General features: G+C 49.4%; 1 protein-coding gene across 2 annotated transcripts in view; it reads right to left on the bottom strand.

The window, feature by feature from the left end:
- Positions 1-6,964: 6,964 nt before the first annotated feature.
- The window catches only part of CALN1 (calneuron 1), a 91,828-nt gene continuing 78,205 nt past the window's right edge, over positions 6,965-20,587 (bottom strand). Inside the window, exons 4-6 of one of the 2 annotated variants that reach the window (XM_062012519.1) lie at positions 13,971-14,124; positions 12,026-12,028; positions 6,965-7,092 (exon numbers count right to left, since the gene is read on the bottom strand). In XM_062012519.1, the coding sequence (XP_061868503.1) occupies positions 6,965-7,092; positions 12,026-12,028; positions 13,971-14,124 (285 nt within the window). The remainder of the gene's footprint in view (positions 7,093-12,025; positions 12,029-13,970; positions 14,125-20,587) is intronic. The other variant, XM_062012518.1, reaches the window with a different exon arrangement.

Genomic DNA, 20,587 nt, shown 5'->3' with positions numbered 1-20,587 from the left:
GGTCAGGTTGGAACAAAGGATGGTAAATGGCTTGAGGGATGGAATGGTGACAAAAAGGAGATGCAGGGAGGAATGAAGAACCTCCTAGAGATGTATCAGGAGGCATTGATTACTTAGATCCTAGTATGGATTGAATGGCAACAGGCTGGATTCTGGGCTTATTCCAGTTTAAGCCAATTAACCCTAATGAGTTACTTCTAATTTACCCTTGAGTCTGAGAGGAACTGAATCTCTCTTCCACCCCCCACCCCTCCCCAATTAAAATCTGAGAAAACAAGAGCTGCTGTGTGGAGCTGATACAACTTTGGTTCCTCTGAAAGAGATGGTAGGAAATGCAACACCATTCCTGGGCTGGTGCAAGATGAATATAGAGGGATTTCTTTGAAGACTGATGTCAAATGGCAACCCCAGGGGCCTGATTCTGCAAACACGTTGTCTGAATGGTTTAGGTTTAGTGGGGCTGCTCACAAGAGAGGTGAGACATTGTCTGAATGGTTTAGGTTTAGTGGGACTCCTCACAAGAGAGGTGAGACATTGTCTGAATGGTTTAGGTTTAGTGGGGCTGCTCACAAGAGAGGTGAGACATTGTTTGTATGGTTTAGATTTAGTGGGGCTGCTCACAAGAGAGGTGAGACATTGTTTGTATGGTTTAGATTTAGTGGGGCTGCTCACAAGAGAGGTGAGACATTGTCTGAATGGTTTAGTGGGACTCCTCACAAGAGAGGTGAGACATTGTCTGAATGGTTTAGGTTTAGTGGGACTCCTCACAAGAGAGGTGAGACATTGTCTGAATGGTTTAGGTTTAGTGGGACTCCTCACAAGAGAGGTGAGACATTGTCTGAATGGTTTAGATTTAGTGGGACTCCTCACAAGAGAGGTGAGACATTGTCTGAATGGTTTAGTGGGGCTGCTCACAAGAGAGGTGAGACATTGTTTGTATGGTTTAGGTTTAGTGGGGCTGCTCACAAGAGAGGTGAGACATTGTTTGTATGGTTTAGGTTTAGTGGGACTCCTCACAAGAGAGGTGAGACATTGTCTGAATGGTTTAGGTTTAGTGGGGCTGCTCACAAGAGAGGTGAGACATCTGAGTGTTGGCAAGACCAGAGGGGTACCTACTAGAGCAAGCTCAACATCTTCAAACAGGATGGTCAAATGCCTACTTGTTGGCTGATGAAGAGAGAAAACCAGCTGATAAAGGAAAGTTGTATTATGGATCTCACCTAAAGAATCAGTGCTGGAAGCTGCTTATTCATCATGCTGGCAAAAAAGTGTCCATGAACAACTGTAGGAAATAATTGGTTGGAAAATGGCAATTCCATTGAGTAATGCTCTTCAAGGCTACAAAGCATTTTGTTCTCTCTTGACAGACAAAAACAAAAGCCAGCAAGCCCTATGGTATTTTCATCATCAAAGTGTCAAGTGCTGAGCTTCAGATGGAGAGCATTTCCTTTTTTGCTCCTTTCTCCCTTCTGGGGCTGAAATTCTTTGCAAGAGATGATGACAAATTGAGTCAGTTTTTCAGACTTTTGCCACTGGAGAGGTAGGAGTGGAGTTCTCCTCCAATTCAAATGTTGTTGTCAGATTTCCTGCCCATCTTGCTCTTGGTAAAGACTCTACAGTTCCTAGAGCTGCCTTAACTGTCCCACTTGAACTGGAGGAAACCAAGATCCAGTCTTGATGAGAACCACCAATACACAGAGATGAAAATGTTGTGAGCCTTTTCTTTTTCCCTGCCTTAAATTCATGGGGAAGGAAGAGATTTTAAGTGATGCCAGGGAAATGTAATTGCACTGTCAGAACACAGTACAGTAAAAGAATAGATTGAAACCCAGCAAGTTCTGTACATCTTCATCTGTGGAATGGAAACGTGATTCAGAGCCAAGGGGGAAAAGGATTCTCATTTTAGAAGAGTTGGTTTTTCTTCTTTCAGATAGTCATCCATAAAGCAGGAACTAAAGCATTTATTACACATGTGGATAAAACAGGGAGCTTCATTATTAGCCAGCTTAATGTATTCCTCCTACTGCTCCTCTCCTCACAGATCTCAGTCTGACTCGGGCCTGTGAGCTCTTCTGTGTGCAATGCCAGCCCTCAGCAGCACCACTGGCTCCATGCACGTGGATCCACGTCCTGGTGGAGAGCTTTGGGTGGGGAAGAGGAGTCTCTTTGTCCCAGGCACCTGGCAGAGCAGGGCCTCGCCTTGAGCAGAGCCAGCACCAGCCCTTGGACAGGCAGCACAGCTCTCTGGGTGTCCCAGGACATGAGCTGCTCCTCTGCAGGCTTTTGTGAAGGAGTACTCCCATGCTTTCCATGGAAAATTGGGTTTGCTCATCCAAGTCTGTCAAACAGACTTCAGACACCCAGAGCAGCATCAACCCTATTTTTTCCTCATGTGCTTGCTTGCTATCCCATTTCTTATGGGAAAAGGGCCAAAAAAGACCATTTATTTGTCCCCATCTTGAAGAGGTGGGTGCATAGTCACACCACCCCAGACCAAACCCTACCAGTGCACAGCATCCAACATGTGAGCTCCCAATAACCACTGGATGGTCTGTAGGACATGGCTCCAAATCACCAGATGATACCCAAATAACTCAGCTGTGGCTCACCTGGGAGCAGGGGCAGGTAGGTGGGTTTCCTACCACCTTCCCCTCTTCTGCTCACAGCTGACCCTTGTCCTGGGGGTTCTATGAGCACCTTTACCAGGACAGAGTGGCTGCTAACAGGAACTGGCACATTTGGTGATACCCATCAAAGATGAAGAAGAATTACTTTGCCCTCTTTCATCCCATACAAGCTCCAACAGCATGAGGACCAGACTCTCCCCAACAAAGCCACGTTTTCCCAGCTGCCCACATTGTTTACTTCTTCAAATTACTGTTGATATTGCTTCTGATTAGAAATTCTGAGTGTTGGACTTGCCCAGAGGGTCAGGCCCCAGGGGAGTCCTTGGGTGGCACAGCCTCCCATGCTCAGGAGCCTTGGGAACACCTCAGGGCCATTGCCATCATCAAGATGCACTTGTCCTGCCTGATAAACCCACTGTGGTTTTCTTCATGGCTGCCCTTAAGGTGTGGCTTTGGATCTAACAGGGAAGCAGTGTTGCTTTAACAGCTTTTCCTGGTTATTTACTTCTCCATGACCTCAGAGGATGTGAGTGTGCCACCTGCCTGCCTTTCCCTCACCATCAGCTTCTCCAGGAGCAGAAAACCAGGATGTGTCTTCAAAGCCAATGGTTAAAGTCAATGGTTATCAGCAATGCAGACAGATGCCTTGCAGGAGCAGTAACCCAAATCCTTCCCACCAGGGACTGACCCCTCTGGGAAGGACCTGCCCAGACAAGCAGAGGCCACCCTGCATCGAGCAGGGCTCGTGCCACCTCGATGTGTTCCCACACCAAACCAAAGCCTCCATCAAGCTAAAACAGTCAAAAAAACCCTAAAGAATCTCAATCTCAAATGACATCTTTGAGGTGCTTACGATCCACTGATGCTCTGCTGATGTGGGATCAGTTTGTCCACGTCTGTGACACGTGTCACGCACCAGGAGGGTTGCCATGGCAATATCCTTCTCCTACAGAACTGCAGTGCTGAGGAGACACTTAAATTCTCATGTAACTGGCAAGAGCATAAGTTTAGTGCTTCTTTTCCTGACAGCTCTACCTAGCACTGCTGCAGTCTGGGTATTTTTTAAAGTATGTTAATTAGCACTTAAATAGGTTCTGGGGTTTTTTTTTCCTCCTTAAAGTATGGGATGTGGGGTTTCATTTCTTTGATTCTTCTCCTTTCTTCCCCCTGAGCTTTTTCCATCAGGTTCCAATCAAAATTTTACTGCTCTATTTTTACCTACTGTCTGTAAAAGCAACAAAAAGCCCCTTTTTTTGTTCTCCTTATGTAGAAGAAGGGAAAAAAACCCAGAAGATAAATGGATGTTACATAAATGGAGCCAGGGAAGTAGGTGAGAGAGACAGGTCCAACGATGCTGGCTTGGAAGGAGGGGAAGGTGTCAGTAGAGAAGTTGTGGTGAGAGCAAAGGATGAAATGGCTTGGCCTGATCAACCCTGCATTGCCACTATCTAGCAGAAGAGCCTGACTGATTAACGAAGGGATCTCTTCAAGGCACCTTTAGATGGAGAATGGCTGCTCTAGGAAGGAAAAGGAGACCTCTGACACTGATTCATAATGGATGGTTTGGGTTGACTACAGAAAAAAGCAAACCCCCAAAACCTCCCAAATGCTGTATCCAGTGAAATCAGTGGGGAGGTTTGCAATGAACTCTACTGACACCAGGCTATGGCTTTTACAGATATCATCATTATAGGTTTGGTTTTACAGATGGAGCTTCAAGGTGAAGAACTGTACTGAAAAAAGAACTGTATTTACACAAGTTGTTATGGAGCATGCATGGAGAGGTTATGGAGCACTCCAGAAAGCTGACAGGAACGCAACAGATCATCTCTGTAGGGCAGCTGGGATGGCTGGAGTCTGCCTGGCACAGCCTGTCAGATGAGGGAGGGCAGTGTGGAGCAATGCCTGGTCTGTGTGTTTTAGCAGCAAAGAGACACTGCTCTGCCCTGTGTTTCTGTCATTGCTAAGCAGGGCTGGCAGGCTGGTGCCCACTCTCCATCTCCACCTGCCCTTGCTGCCCACATTCACCCCAGCACAGTCCTAGGGAATAAAAACCCAGCAAGCATTACTCAGTGGCAAGTAACATGTAGCCATCTCTTTTTTTCTGCTGCTGCCACCCTTTCACATGCCCCTGAGACCTAAAAACGTGGATGGCAGCTCCCTTACAACGATGTCCAAGCACGTTACCCGCGGTGCCCGGCGCAGCGAGGGCTGGGAGGGCTCTGGCTCCCAGCTGTGCCCATCACAGTCTGCTCAAAGCCTGCCTAAGGTTTCATGCTGCTCATTTGGAGTCTGCTGCTGCCCTGTGGTGAACACAAACCTCTCCATATTCTGAGAGATGTAACAATTTCTGTGGCATGTTTTCCAGCTGACCTCCATCAGCTGCAGCAGAACAGAGACACAGAAGCGTGTGGTGGTGGAACAGCAGAAGAGAATCACTCAGCTGCCCTGGGAAAGGCTTCAGTGATGGAGGAGGCAGCAGGGGAGCAACAGAGACACACCTAAAGACAAAAGCTGAAGTGGTGGAATGTGTTTAAAGGGCTGATGGGAGACAGAACAATGGGAGCCAACTTTCAAATTGGGCTAGTAAAAAAATACAGGTTACATGTTAACAATCAAACTTACAACCAAAGAAATGAGCTGCAATGAGTCTTTGGGTCGGATCCAGGCTGAAGGCAATGGCTGCTGTGTGGGATGAGGGAAGCTGATGGTCTGCAGTGCCTTGGGGAGCATCCTGCCCTCTCTCATGATGTCTGCATTTACAGGAGCAGGATCTCGCTGCTCCTCGGGGTCCCTGGAGCTTGCCCAGCTGGTAGGACAAAGCCACCACAACTCCAGTGCCCAGGTGCCTCCATGGCAGGAGTGCTCCTTATGCAAGCTCCAGGAGAGCTCTCCCAGGAGGGCAGGGAACCCAGCTGTCTCCCATGGTGACACACAGGTGCACAGTTCCTCTGAAGGGAAATGCAAAGATTTGTGTCAAGTTTAAAAGCAAAAACTGATTTCAGGTGTAATCCTGGCTCCAGGCTCCAGTCCTTGTGCTTTCTGTGGGACATGTCGTGTCTCTAGTCTGCATCTTCTCCTTTGCTGCTCATAAAAACCTCTTCCAGGGAAAAAGAACTCACCCTTGCAGGATCTGAGTGTCTGACACACGATGTAACACACAGCAGTATGCTCTGGTGTGATTCCTCCTCCTCTTGCTGCAGTCTGCTCTTCAGCTCCCCTTCTTTGGAGCATGTCCATGGGACGGTGGTGGTGGTGGTGGGATGGCTCCTGGGAGGGACTGGAGCTTCCTGGCAAAAGCACCCACTGCCAAGAAGGTGTAAATGTAACCTCTCCCACACAAAGGTGTCTGACACGGGGCTTTGACTGCAGAGTGCGACCAGGGCACGTGGAACGAAGCAAATAAATACTGTGCAAGCAAGGAGAGGGCTCAGAAAGAGCTTCCCTCACCTCAGCTTATTGAAGACCAATAGAGAAGAAGGGCCAAACTGCTGGCAAGCAAATGCAGAGGGGACCAAGCAGAGGGAGTTTTAAACTGACGCTGGTGGTTGCAGAGTCGGTTTGGAAGACTGTGCACGAAGCTCAGAAATGCCCAGGTCTGCAAACAGGAGCTGCTTCCCAAGCCCTGCTTCATGGCTGGGGAGAAGCACGGATGGCAAACAGCCTCACGCTGCCCCACAGTCTTGTGTCACAGGTGGTGTTTTAGGAAGCAAAAACCAGACATTTCCTGCGATGCTGGCGAATTCTCCTCTGTGGTTTGTTTTTTCTTTGACTCTAAAAATACTGTACAAGGATGCTGTGGCTCCCCTCTAATGCCATCAACTCAAAGGCATGGTCATAAGGGAAACAGAAAACAAAAGCCAAAGTGAAGCTGGAGTACATGAACTGAACCAAACAGGCCTTGCTTGTGGCGATGCTACGATCAACTTCCTGGGAGTTGAAGCCCACAGGAGTAGCCAGTCGGGCTCTAGGTTAAAAGGCAGCCCCGCTGCAACACATCCCGAGACTGTGCCTCCTGAAACAGGCTGCTGGAGGAAAGGTCCTTCCAAGTTCCCGTTGCTATTCCGAAGCAATAATCCAGGACTCCTGTGTTTAGTTTTGTTATTGCATTAGGAAACGAAACCTCTTTAAAGCATTGAAAGACAGCCCTTTGATGTCCCTGCCAGAGGATGGAGTTGATTCGCCAGACACACGGCGCCGCTGGCCTCGAGGCTCCCGCTCGAGCGGTGCTCGCCGTGCCTGCCTCTGTCCGTGCCGCCAGGGTTGGGTTGTGGGGCCGCCGTGGGACCCCCAGCATGCGCATGCGTGGGCGGTGTGGTCACAGTGTGGTGCTGAGGCTACTCCATGCCGCTCCGCAGGATCTGGTTGGCCGCGATCAGCATGACGCTGATGATAAAGGCCATGGCGAAGGCGCAGATAAGGCTCTTCCGCACGCAGGTCTGTCTGTTCTGCTTCTGGGCGTGCACTGCGGGGGGATAGAAGGGAAGGGGAGATGCTCAAAGTCATGCTTTTGCTTTCCACTGGCACCAGCTGAGCTCAGAAATCCTTTGTGTAACCCTCTAGCCCACTCATAGAATCCCTGGATGGTGCAGGTTGGAAGGGCCCTGCAGAGCTCACCCAGCCCAACCCCCTGCTACAGCACATTCCCCTCGCTCAGGGGCACAGGAACGTGTCCAGGTGGGCTTGGAAACCTCCCAAGGAGCCTCCACACCCTCCCTGGGCAGCCTGGGCCAGGGCTCCCTCACCTCAACACCAAAGGAGCTTTTCTTTATGTTTAAGATCCAAGTCTTATCTCTCTCTGCTGAGACATTTCCACTCCTTCCTAGAGCAGGTCACACAGAACCTCGTCCAGATGGGTTTGGGATGTCTCCAGAGAAAGGCAAACACAAGGAAAAGCTTCTTCCCTGTTGAGGTGAGGGAGCACTGGAAGGGGCTGCCCAGATGGGCTGTGGAGTCTCCTTCTGGACAGGTTCCTGTGCGACCTGATCTAGGTGAACATGCTTCTGCAGGGGGGTTGGACTAGATGACCTCTAAAGGTCCCTTCCAATCCTACATTCTGTGATTCTGTGGAGACATTCCAACCCAGCTGGATGAGCTCCTGTGTGCCCTACTCTAGGTGGTGCTGCTCTGGCAGGGGGGTTGCACTGGATGAGCTTTCCAGGTCCATTCTGTGACCTCCCTCTCACACTGCAGGAAGTCCTTCCTCTCCCATCTTGGTTTTTAAACCTTCCAAATGGTTGAAGGTGTGTTTTGGTTTATCTGTGTATTTCTTTTCAGCTCTTTAAGAAGTTCTCTCTAATGAGAAACACTGGTCTGCTGTGAATCCCTTAAGCTCATTCAGGTCAACTGGGAATGAAGAGAGATTCAAGATGTGTTCCTTGACAAGCCTTCAAACCCCACTGTGATGGTTCCCACAGGCATGCAACACCATCTTAGTAACTTTTTCCAAACTGTCTTTAGGTTTTCTTTGCCTGAGCAAAATCACACTTGTTAAGAACCTTTTCAAAGGAGTGCTTGCACAGCAATTGTCAGAGGTGAGGGTAATTTGTGGCAGTTAAAATGCAGAGTTGGGATCCTTTAGGTTTGACATGTTATTTCATTCTTTTTTTTTAAGTTCATCATTGAGAATTCATGCTGGGACTTGCTAAAGACAGTTCATGCCTCTGTCCCAGCCTCCCTGTGTTCCCTTCGTTAAATGCTGGAGAGAGACCAGTGCAAGGACATCAAGACGATCAAGGGATTGGAGCATCTTCCTTATGAGGAAAGGCTGCAGGACCTGGGGCTGTTCAGCCTGGAGAAGAGGACACTGAAGGGGGATCTCATTAATATCTAAATGGTGGGTGTCAGGAGGTTGGGGCAGCACTTTTTTCTGTTGCATCCAGTGACAGGACAAGGGGTGATGGGAAGAAGCTGGAAGTTCAATTTAAACAGAACGAAAAACTCTTTCCCTGCTGAGGTGAGGGAGCCCTGGCCCAGGCTGCCCAGGGAGGGTGTGGAGGCTCCTTGGGATGTTTCCAAACCCACCTGGACACGTTCCTGTGCCCCTGATCAAGGGGAACTTGCTTTAGTAGGGGGATGGGCTGGAGCAGCTCTGCAGGGCCCTTCCAGCCCCCACCATTCAGGGATTCTGTGAACATCAGAACAGTGTGTTGTGTTGAAGTACTGTGAAGATGCTCTGAAGGTCTCCCAAGATCACCACAGAAAGCCAGGAGACCCTCAGGTGTGGGATGGATCGTTCTGCTCTGCAGCTATGGGCAGTAACACAGGGTCTTCTTTTGGCCTGAGAAGGAATGTACCTGTCACCTTTTTCTCATGGATGGATTTGTGATGATGGTTGTCTCAGATGGCTGACAAGAAGCTCAGAATGCCAAGAAGCCTAAAATGTGGCAGCAAAAAACAAGTGCCCATGTTTGGAAAAGTTCAGGAGAATACATGGGAAAAAAAAACCCCTCATTCTGATCCAGGCTTGACCCCCATCACAGGGAGAGTGGAGAGCATCAGATACTGCATGTCACACACTTGTTTCATGCTCCCTCATCTCCTCTGGCCAGGATTTAGCAGTGCCTGTGTCCTAATCCCAGCTCCCCGCATGGGCTCAGCGCCGCAGGCACACAAAGCCCTCGTTAGGCAGCACTTTGAGTCAGGCTGCCCCAGGCAGGGAAAGGCTGCACTGCCAGTGCTCACAGGGACTCACTGTGCTCTGTCAGCTAATGAAATCCCCCTTACAGCAGCTCTCCTAAATGACTGGCTTTCTGCTTGCACTGCCTTACTCCTCCATTACTTCGCTGGCTTTCACAGTGAGCAGAGAATCAATACTGTGGTTCCTGGGCTCTGTGCACGATGCCTCAGCACTTTGAAAAGCTTGTTAAAGCACAGCTTTAGTTATCTCTTTCTTTATTTTTTCTATTATTTACATACTTTGTAAACCCTCCCAGCCAGGAGTGACAGAAGCCACCACAGCCAGCACTGCTGTTCAGTGTGGGACTCTGGTGCTGAATACAGGCACTGGGAGCAGCAGTCGAAGACTGGCCAAGGCTTTTTATGATGGCAACTGTCCTGTTCAAAGGGAAAAGAATAAAGCATGTTGTTTCTTGCAGAAGTATTCCTGAATTCAACAAGTTCTTCAGTCTTCTGTTATACCATCAAGTATAAATAGAGCTTTAAGGCAGCAGCATCCAGGTCACTGCTATTGCTCCTTGATGACTGAAGGTGCACCAAACAGCCAAGTAATCTACCAGATAACTCCAGAAGAAAGGGAAAAGGTATGTGCTGAAATGTAGAGCTGTTGCAGACCCAGACAGACCTTCTTTCTCTTGGCTGGGGCTCAGCAGGAGCTACTTCAGCAAGTAACCTCTCCTCTGCCCCCTTGCACTCCACAGGGAGACAAAGCAGCTGAAGTCACTGACTTGCTTGACTGTGAACACAACCATGTGCTGCCCTGTGGATTGTCCTCTTACATGTAAAGACCCATTTGCCCTCCCTGCTACCTGGTGAGTTTTTGCCCTCACTTCCCTCTCCAAATTCATAGATCCTTTGAGCCTGGCATCTGTGCTTTCTCCTGCTGGTTTCCACAGCTGGCATCACCACAGGGCCAGATGCTCAACCTGTTTTGCATTTGGTTGCTAAGAGGAGTTTTTAATACCCATGGGACATGCCAAGGTTTGGACATGATCTGGTTCTTCAAACAAAGTCAGAGCCTGAAATTTCTTTGGAGATGTCCTGGCCCCTTCTTAGTGGGGAGAGCAAATCATAGGCTGAGAGCTCAAGAAGCAAAAGCAAACCAAGGCTGGGTCACACTTCAGCAGGTCATGCAGAGGACAGGCTGCAGGAGACTCATCATGGGGTCAGTAGTGGCAGGGACTGAGCTACTGCACTAAAACTTCTCCACCAGCACGTGGAGTTAATGGGTGCAGCCCATTTTGGGGTGCATTGGGTCACAGGTTGTGGCTGGTGGGCTGGTCACAATGCCCACAGTGGATTTGAGATGGTCAGGGGAAGCACCAAGAGCCTTCTCACCTACAGAAAAAGGCTTCCCAGCATCAGCAGCTACAGTGTAGAGTCTATAGTTATAGAGGCCTCTGTCATAACCCTGCCAAAGGTGAGTGATATTTGCTTTCCCTGGCTGGCTGGGCTTATTCTGGATTTAAGAGGTCAGTTTTTCACTCCCAAGCCCTGAGCTGAGATGTGGATGCTCCTGGTGCTTGTGTGGGAGCTGCAAGGAGGGCACCTGTAGCAGCTCTTGTACATCCAGTTCATGTGATTGTCAGGGCTGAGGATGAAATACATGTAACAGACAGCACAGGTCACTGCAACCAGGTGCACTCTTAGACCTCCTAGGAATGTGTAGGAGGGGAGGTTGTGACAGAAGTCTGGGTTGGAGATCTTGCAAAGGACTCTTATGTTCAGGGTGAACTGAACAAAACCCTCAACTCATCCCTGACCATCATTTGGATATTGTATTGGGGTTAAATCATGTGTGTGTGTGAGAGAGAGAGAGACAGCAATCCCTGTTGCTATGGGAAGAACATCACATAGTTGTAGAGACTTTATTATGATGTCAAAACTGTGGGAATGAGAGAGATTTGCAGGTGTTTGTATCAATGGTGATGGTACCTCTGTCAGGCTGTTTATCACCTGTCAGAGTGAGCCAACTGACCTCAGGAGTGTAGACAGGGAGATGTCTCTGTCCTCAGGATGGAGAGGGACTTCAAGGTTTCTCTTTGATGGCAAGAATATATCCAGAGGTAACACTGAGTGGAGATTCCCCATCATTCCCCATGTTCTTCTCAAAGTACTACAGAAAGTATCTGCCATGTCTCTTCCCTTAGGAGCCATTCCCAAGCTCAGTGAAGAACACTGGCTCTCATTTTGGCTTCATCTTTATCCATAATTAAAAGCACTTCACTGGGGTGGATGAAATGTACATTAAATATAGATGTGAGCCTCTAAGCTAGTCCCTTACAGCTGAAAGAAGGTGCAATTCTTCTTAAGGTGCAATTCATCTCATCCCAAGGTAGCACCTAAAATAAGCATGAGGAATTACACCCAAAACCCAGCTCCTTCACTAATTAAGAAGTGAGTAAAAGGTGCCTGACTTACACAGAGACACTTCTGTACAGCCAGACTGAGATGCTGTCCACCCCTTGTGACAGCTCTCCCTTAGTGCCACTGATCCATGCCACCAGACCCTGTCACTTCTGCCTTGGAGCCCTGTGGGGACCTTAGTGTTTGGGAAAGGGCAACACTGAGGGCACAAATGGGTCATTCAGGTAGTGGCAGGTCCAGCCTGGAGAGCTGCAGGGAGGAGACTTGCTCTCAGCTTGCATCTCCTGGGAGAAATCATAGAATCACAGAATGGTGGGGGTTGAAAAGGGCCTTTAGAGCTCATCCAGTCCAACCCCCTGCAGAAGCAGCTCCCACCTAGATCAGGTCACACAGGAACGTGTCCAGGTGGGGTCTTGAAGACCTCCAAGGAAGGAGCCTCCACACCCTCCCTGGGCAGCCTGTTCCAGTGCTGCTCATGTCAGAGCTGCCAGGGATCACAACTGTCCCTTTCTTCTGTGACCTGAAGCAAAACCTGGCACCTTGGTTGCCACTGTTCAGTTTCTCTTTACCCTCTGGTGGTTTCATGCACTTGTGTATTTCTAACAACGTCTAAATGAGTCTGTTTTCCTTCTAGGTTCTGCCTAGCACCAGAAGTGCCAACATCCCACGAGAAAAAGCTGTTCTTGCTGTACTTTGGAAGCTGGGACTTCCCCAATGACATGTTGAGCCTTTGGGTTTTCAGACCCATTGGGGTGGGGATTTTTGTGGCGACTGGGAGAATTCACCCAAGGGCTGAAGCTGCAAGAGGCCCCTGTGCCTCTCACCCTGGGGACAGCTGGCACATGCCCCCACTGAATCAGCAGGTCAGTGGGAACTAACAACTCCATTCCTGTAAGCAAGCATCTCTTCCTCCCTGCTGCTCTCCAGGAGGAACAAAGTGTTGCTCGCCGTGCTTTGGGAGCGCTGCTGCTCGCCTCCCTCCTGCAGGCTCTTCAAAATTCAGCTGTGCTCTTCTACATCTTTTCTGCAGCATTTAGCAGAGGGTGAGTGTGTTGGATAGAGCTGCTGAATCCCATTGATTAGCCAGGCTAAGAGTTGCACTACTATGTTTATCCTTTGCTTTGTTTTAAAGATGCCTCAGTATCTCTGCCTGGTGCCTTTTCAGAGGCTTTTTTTGTTGCCCTCTCAGAGATCTCCCCCAAAACAGCCCCTATAAAGTGGCACTGCTGTGGGTGGGAAAGCACAGTAGCTGTCCCAGAGGTGACATGCACAAACCCTGAGGTTCTCTGGGCTTTTCTGCACTTGAGATGATTTGCATCTGTTTAGTTGTTGCAACCAGTGATGCTTCAGAGCAGCACAAGTTCCTCTGGCCAAGAAAATCCTTCTCCCAACGTGGTTTAAAACGGGGACTATATCATTGGCCATCCCTGAGCACAGCCTGGCTCCATCCTCCTCACACCCACCCTTTATGTATTGGTAAATATGAATGAGGTCACCCCTCAGTCTCCTCCAAGATAAAGAGCCCCAGCTCCCTCAGCCTTTCATCACAAAGGAGATGCTCCACTCCACCATCTCTGTGGCCCTTTGCTGAGCTCTCTCCAGCAGCTCCCTGTCCTCCCTGCCTTAAAATGGGGACTATTCTTTGCCAATCAAAGTGCAAAATCCACTGTAGAGGTTGAGGCTGTGTCTGAAGCTGGTTGCTGGTCACTTAGTGGTCTTGTGGCACTGCTGAGAGGACACTATGATACCAAAGCAAATGTTTCCCTTTCTCTAGCTGCCTCTGAGGATTGCACAGACCTTGCTCTCACAGCCAGTGGTGCTACAGCACAGAGAGGACCCTCCCCAGCTCTCCCTGGGAGCCCAGAGCAGAAGATTTTCTCTATTTATGGAAAGACAACAGAAAACTGGTGGAGCCTAACATCCAGGAGCAGCACCCAGTGCCAATAACTCCTCTCCATGATGGGCTGAGATATGCATATTTCTGTAAGGAAAGTCAGTCTGCTGTAGGCACTCACCTCAGCACAGGCTGCACATGCCTCTGCCTCAATCCCATCAGAGGAAGGAGGGCCATAAGGCAAAGCACTCTCCATCCTCCTGCTTGAATCAGAACCAGCTTTACTTAGACCACAGGGAAGAAGGCTAATGGCAGCTCTGGAGCTCTGGGTCACTGCCACTTACTCTGAGACAACTCCATGCTAATGCCACAGCCCCTCACCCACTGCACCTCACAGAGCAGAGTGAGCTTTACAGAGTGGAAACACAGCAATCACACAGAAACACAGAAACTTTCTCTCTCACCTTCAAACTCTGTTTGGCAGTTGCCAGAGTTCTCATTTAGACTCTCCTCTTCGTTGATAATGATGTTCTCAATGTCCTTCATCGTTAAGTGGTCCCGGAAGGCGTGATAGAGGATGTGCTTCAGCTCTTCCAGGGTTATCCTCTGCATGTCAAACTGTGGGGACAGGACTGAGTGAGATACAGCTCCCAGCACAAGGAGAGGCACATGAGCATGTCACACACAACCCATGGGCTTTTTTCCTTCCAACCTCATTTCAACATCTCAATACAACTTTGCAGATGTTGCTCCTTTGGGTTCATTCCACACTAACAGTGAATGCCACGAATGGATGCTGCTAGAGCTCTTGCCAGCTGAATGCTGGGGCAGCAGTGGAGAAACACAGCCCTATGCCAGGGTTGGTCTTCCAGGCTGGAGATGCAGCAAGCTGCTATCAGTACTGGCCATCTCAACAGAGATTCTCCTGGTAGCTCTTACATCTTATTGTGAGCCACAACCTTATCTGCCCCTTTGTTTCCCTTCTAACTCCCCAGCTGTGCCTGCATGGCAAGCACAACCAGAGAACATTTCCATCTTAGAATCACAGAATGGTTGGAAGAGACCTCTTGAGATGATCCAGTCCAACCTCCTGCTGTTATCTGACTTCTGCTGCAGATCCAGATACTAAACCCAGATGATTCCTGCAGAATATGTAGAAACATTTTGCAGCAGAGGAGCTTTGCACACGTGTGGTTTGTGGTACCAACAGCTGCTAATGGTAAAGGAGAGTGGGCATTCACATCTGCTGGCTTGCATGCCAGGTGAGAGGATGACTCTGAGCCACTGGTGCAGTCAGCAAAACAAGATGGAAATCCTCTGAGTCACCCCCAGTCTCCTCCTGTGCTGCAGATGATCATCCTCTGGGCAACACTGTGACCCTATAGCCCAAAACAGCAGCGAGCACCAGGACCTGCACACCCTCTGCTACACCACCCACCTTCCAGAAGCCTCAGAAAGGCCAAACTCCTCTGGTTTAACCCTGCAGTAGAGCAAAGGTGACACAAATGTGTGCCTCTCACTGCAACCACAAGTGTGGCCACAGCACATGACCAGAGCACAGCCTTGACACTTCAGCAAGAAACTCCCCCTCCTTTCCCCCCCCAAGCCTGATGAGAACAGGGCAAACCTTATCAGCCTGAGCTGCTCAGCCCCTTATCTAAGGTTGTCTTCCCTGACCACTGCTGCACACCTCATCAGGCAGGTGCAAAGTCAGTAACCCTCACAGTGCTTATCCATGGAAATTAAAGTGCAATTGGCTTAAAACCAGACCCTGAAACGTTTCAGAGAGTCACAGAATGGTAGGGGTTGGAAGGGACCTCCAGAGACCATCCAACCCAATGCCCTGCTCAAGCAGGTTCCCCTGGATTCATGCAGGCAGACTTACAATCCATTTATGCATCTAGCCTTAAAAGCACTGATTCTACAACTCCATTTTGTGCAACAACCAAAAACCTGCTGCAGAAAACCTGCAGAGAAGTGCACAGCAGAGGCAAAAGTCAAAGTTCCTGCTTTTGCCCCAGATGAGTTCTCTGCACAGCCATTCTGGTGGCTTTGGGGTTGTTTTGCTGCTGTCCTCGCTCCTCAGAGACTCAGCATCCACACAGCCCAACTATAAATAGCAAAGGCACAATTGTCACCAGTGGCTCCTTGTTGCACAGTTCAAAGCTGGATTGCAAATCCCCCAGGCACCAAGTCATAGATTTGCAGCCTGCTTTGTTGTTCATGAGGAAATCTCACCTATTCTGCTGGCTTTCATGTCAAAGGAGCAAGGACAAAGGGGCAGCTGTGTGTCTCCCAACCAGCACCAGCATGACAAGTGTTTCTCTTGGCAACAAGAGGTGTGGAAATGGGGGTTAATTCACTTGGTGTCCTTACAGTGGTGTCCTTAGCTGGAGGTTTGCAGGGTGCCTTGAGGCTTGCAGCTCTCCCAGGCTGCCTGCAGAGCAGCTCTATGCAGGGGTAAAAGCAACCATGTCTCACCTACCACCCAATGCTGCACTGCTTTGGGGTCTTTGTCTTGTGGAACCTCAAACCTGAACTTGAGCCCCAGCATCTTTCTGAGCCCAAAGCAGAACTTCACCCTACTAGTCACTTCATAGCAAGGAGAGCAGCCCATCTGCATGCAGTTACCCCACATTCCATCTTATCAGGGTGTGATGTTCAACCTCTGTTGGGAGTTTTCCTCCTGTTCTCTGAGGCTAATTCAAACTTTCCTTTTGTTTAGTTTACAGGTTTGGTTTCTTTCTCCCTTCAGCTCTTTCTGTCCAAAACCTGTGTTCACCCAATGCCATAGTGAGGGCTCCACAGCCCAGAGCAGTGTCTCTGAGCCCTGCTCTTGCATCCTTTGTCAAGGATATCTGCAGGGATATGTGAGCTGCCTTAAGACTTACTGGAAGTGTTCACAGACTTTACATGGGCAGGGTAGCTGAGGAAAAGGGACCTACAATATGTTGGATGTATCCTGTCCTTGGGGAGAGTAAAAGGCAATTGGCTGCTTCAGGATCTGCCCCACTATGTCCCAAGATGATTGTGTTGGAAGAACACCTCCTGATCAGCCCTCAGCCCCTTCATGTCTGCTGCCAGAGTTACAGGAGTGAAAACTCACCTTGGGACATCCCATTGCCTATGTTGATATATGCTGCTCCTTTCCCCTCACTCTTAGAAGCCTTTGCTGCTCTCCCACTACACCAGCATTGCCACTAAGAAGCCTTTGCAGAGTCTACTGTGGTGCTGCCTGTTGCATTGCTTCAAGCTACCCAGATTACAAACACAACCAAGGTTATCATCCAGTCTTAACAACACAGGAACAGTGATGACTTGTGGGTTTTTGAGCCTTCCTGGACCAGTCAATCCATCCAGTGGGAAATGACTCTCTTGACAAGTATGTTTCTGCATCTCCATCTCCTGCTTTTAAGATTCCATTGTCATTTTGACTTTTAGGAAGAGGAACCATCTCAGATGGGGTTCAAAATCAGCCTTGTGGGCTCGTGCACTGGCAAGCACATGGTCATGCTTTGCCCTGTGCTCTGCTAGTTCCATGCAGGACACACGTCCTCTGTTAGATACAGGAGTTTGTCCAGAATGGGCTCAGGCTCAGTGCAGCCTCAGACAAGACTGTGCACTGGGCTTGGGCTCCCAGGTGGTTTCTTCCTTTCTCATTGCTCTCCAGTCTGGCACTTCCCCTGATTCACTTTTCAATTACTCTGGCTTTTTATTGCTGTAATGACAGTAACCAGGGAGCAACTCTTAACTTTTATTGGCTCCACTGAGGGGAAAGCTGAGACTGCTGCAAGCTGCAAACCTTCTATAGGATTTACAATTAGAAGAAATCAATGCTGCTGCTGCTTCTGAACTGGTGCTCTTGGAATACACTGCAAGCAGTGATATAGAAACCAACTGTGCCTAATGGGGAGGCTCAAATGCCCCAAGGCATGCAGTGAGTGCCTTGAATGAAAAGCTGTATGCCACAGGTATGTTTGCCTTCTACAGAGAGCACCAGGAGTTGTCCACTGCACTTTCTGGTGGACCTCAGTAACTGGCCCCAGCAGAAACAGCCCCAGGAGCTGGAGGATGATGGAAAGGAAAGTGGATCTGATCCAATTGAGCCTGTAGCTTCCCGTCTCCTCCTTGATTTAAACCTCCTGCTGGGGATGAAAGCAGAGTCTCTACCAGTTCCTTCAGTCTCCCTACCCCCAGTTGCCACAACTGGTGTGTGACTGACAGCTGCCATGCCTGCAGGGCGCTGCCTTCATTCCTGGCACCTTTTCTCACATACTCCTGTGTCCTGCCTGGCATTTCTCCTTCTGCTGTGTGCAGAGAAATGACCCCGTGGGAAGAGCTGCCTGCTTTGAAGAGCTAAATGCTGAAATATTACTGATGGTAATTTCCATTAACATGAGCTCTGCTTTGAAGAAAGGAGTGGGAGGCTCTTCTCTGGAATCCTCAGCTGGCCTCACTGCCATGCAGATGAGCCAGTGCCAGGCTGGGACCCTGCAGCAAGGTGAGCAGGGCCAACCTAGTGACCATAAACATGATCTTCTCAACAAGAGGTGGGGCTGGCTCCTCTGGTAGAGACAGTTTTAGGTAGGAGAACACTTGATAGTTCTTTTTGATGAGCCTCTTGGGCACAGGTTTCCCATGCAAGCCATTGGAAAAGATCATTTTGGGCTGCTGTGGGCAAAAAATGGAGATTGAGCCAGCAGCAGGGAAACAGGCTTTTGGTTGCTAAGAGGAGTTTTTAATACCCATGGGACATGCCAAGGTTTGGACATGATCTGGTTCTTCAAACAAAGTCAGAGCCTGAAGTTCCTTTGGAGATGTCCTGGCCCCTTCTTAGTGGGATGAGCAAATCATAGGCTGAGAGCTCAGGAAGCAAAAGCAAACCAAGGCTGGGTCACACTTCAGGTGTCACACTTCAGCTTTTGTCTGTTTTGAAAACCAGGGCTGCAAAAACAAAAGCTTCCCAGAATCATCACAGGATCCCCCAAGGCTGGGGGCTGGAAGGGACTCACCCAGATCTTATGAACCTTTTCCAACCTGAATCATTCTGTGACTCCCTCTGGACTTCTATGAACCCACCTGGACACGTTCCTGTGCCCCCTGATGGAGGGGAACCTGCTTCATCAGGAGTTGGGTTGGATGAGCTCTGCAGGGCCCTTCCAACCCCATCATCCTGGGATTCTGTGCTAATGGTTATTAAACTGGGCTAAGAGCAATAGGCCCCCTGACAGGTGAATCACAGTAACACCTCTGCAGAAGACACAGCAGGAATTTAATCCTTGGCCCATTCAATTAAGTTTAAATAGTTGAAGTAAAACATGGAGAAGTGATGGGCTCTTTTTTTTTCCTTTTAATTAGAGAATGCTCTCAGGCTGAAGTATAAATTAACAGGCTCTAATGATTTCTTTTGCCTAGTTTTAAAGCTCCAAGGCCTTGGCAACAGGCTCCCAGTCTGATCCCCATCAAAGTGCATATAAAAATAGGTCTGCAACATCTTGACCTTCGATGTGAGACCTGTGGGAGCCTTTCAGAGGAGCAAACTCACAAGATTTAATTAGGGCTAAAGCTGAGAATTCCTCTTTGGGAGTGAGTGCCTTCAGCCTATCCCCACAGACAGGGAGTTTCTAATGGATCCATCAGTGGGATGAGGTGAAATGTGCTCTGGGTTGATGATGCTTATGTGTCCCACTGCAGGCAGTGAACTGTAGGCAGTCCTGTTCCACAGAATGTCAAGGGCTGGAAGGGACCTGCAAAGCTCATCCAGTGCAACCCCCTGCCAGAGCAGCACCACCTAGAGCAGGGCACACAGGGACTCATCCAGCTGGGTTGGGATGTCCCCAGAGAAGGAGCCTCCACAGCCCATCTGGGCAGCCCCTGCCAGTGCTCCCTCACCTCAACAGGGAAGAAGCTTTTCCTTGTGTTTCTTTGGAATCTTCTGTTCCAGCTTGTGCCCGTTGCCCCTTGGCCATCACTGAGCACAGCCTGACTCCATCCTCCTGACACCCACCCTTTATGGATGTGTAACCATTCATGAGGTCACCTCTCAGTCTCCTCTTCTCCAAGCTGCAGAGCCCCAGCTCCCTCAGCCTTTCATCACAAGGCAGATGCTCCACTCCATCATCTTGGTGGCCCTGCACTGAACTCTCTCCAGCAGCTCCCTGTGCATCTGGAACTGAGGGGCCCAGAACTGGGCACAATATTCCAGATATGGTCTCACCAGGACACAGTAGAGGAGGAGGAGAACCTCTCTCCAGCTACTGCCCACAGCCCTTCTCATACACCCCAGGATGCCATTGGCCTTCTTGCCCACAAGGACACGTTGCTGGCTCATCTCATCCTGCTGCCCACCAGCACTCCCAGCTCCCTTTCCCTCCCAGTTCAATTGATCAAAGCACACCAAAGTAGTTTAATGACTGATCACTAAGTGAAAAACAGAAAGCCCTTCATGCATTGCCCCACAAGATGCTCCTCCATCAAGAGAGGGCAGAGGGTTCTGCACCCCAAGGGACTCTTGGGGGACTGCAGCAGGTAAGATGCATTCACATCTGGATCCAGGCATGCACTGAGCAAGGGTGTGAGGGGATTTTGCTCTGTGTTAGCTGCTCCAGAGCTAAAGCTGGTGCCAAGCAAGGTGTCAGCAAAGCAGCTTCACATCCTGGAGCATGGGCTATTGCTTTTTGACAATAAGGACAGAGCTGACACAGAAGGATTATGCAGTGAGGGAAAGTCAACTCCAAGCAAAAATAACCTGTCCTGTCTGCTTCCCAAAACAGATTGGATTCGACCCACTGTTCCTCTCCCCATTTCTCACACGCAGCTGCAGGCAGCATCACTACCTGGAGAAGCATTTTTAAGCTGCTTCTGAATTAGATCAGGCAGCAGAAGCCTGAGCAAAGTAAATGAGCCATCCTTGCAGCCCCACAAAGCCTTTAGCCAAAGGAAACCAATGTTTTCACTTCAGTGTTACAAATGTTTTGAGAAGGCTGGGAGAAGTGGATTAGAAGGTGAGACACATTCCTGAACCACCTGAAGGACACTAAGAATTACTGAAAGGAGGAGACCCAGAAACCTGAGGGATCCT

The sequence above is a fragment of the Colius striatus genome, chromosome 20 (genome assembly GCF_028858725.1).
Source record: "Colius striatus isolate bColStr4 chromosome 20, bColStr4.1.hap1, whole genome shotgun sequence".
In the NCBI taxonomy this organism is placed as follows: domain Eukaryota; kingdom Metazoa; phylum Chordata; class Aves; order Coliiformes; family Coliidae; genus Colius; species Colius striatus.
Note: the sequence above shows the minus strand (reverse complement) of the source record. Positions and strands in the feature narration are given on the sequence as shown.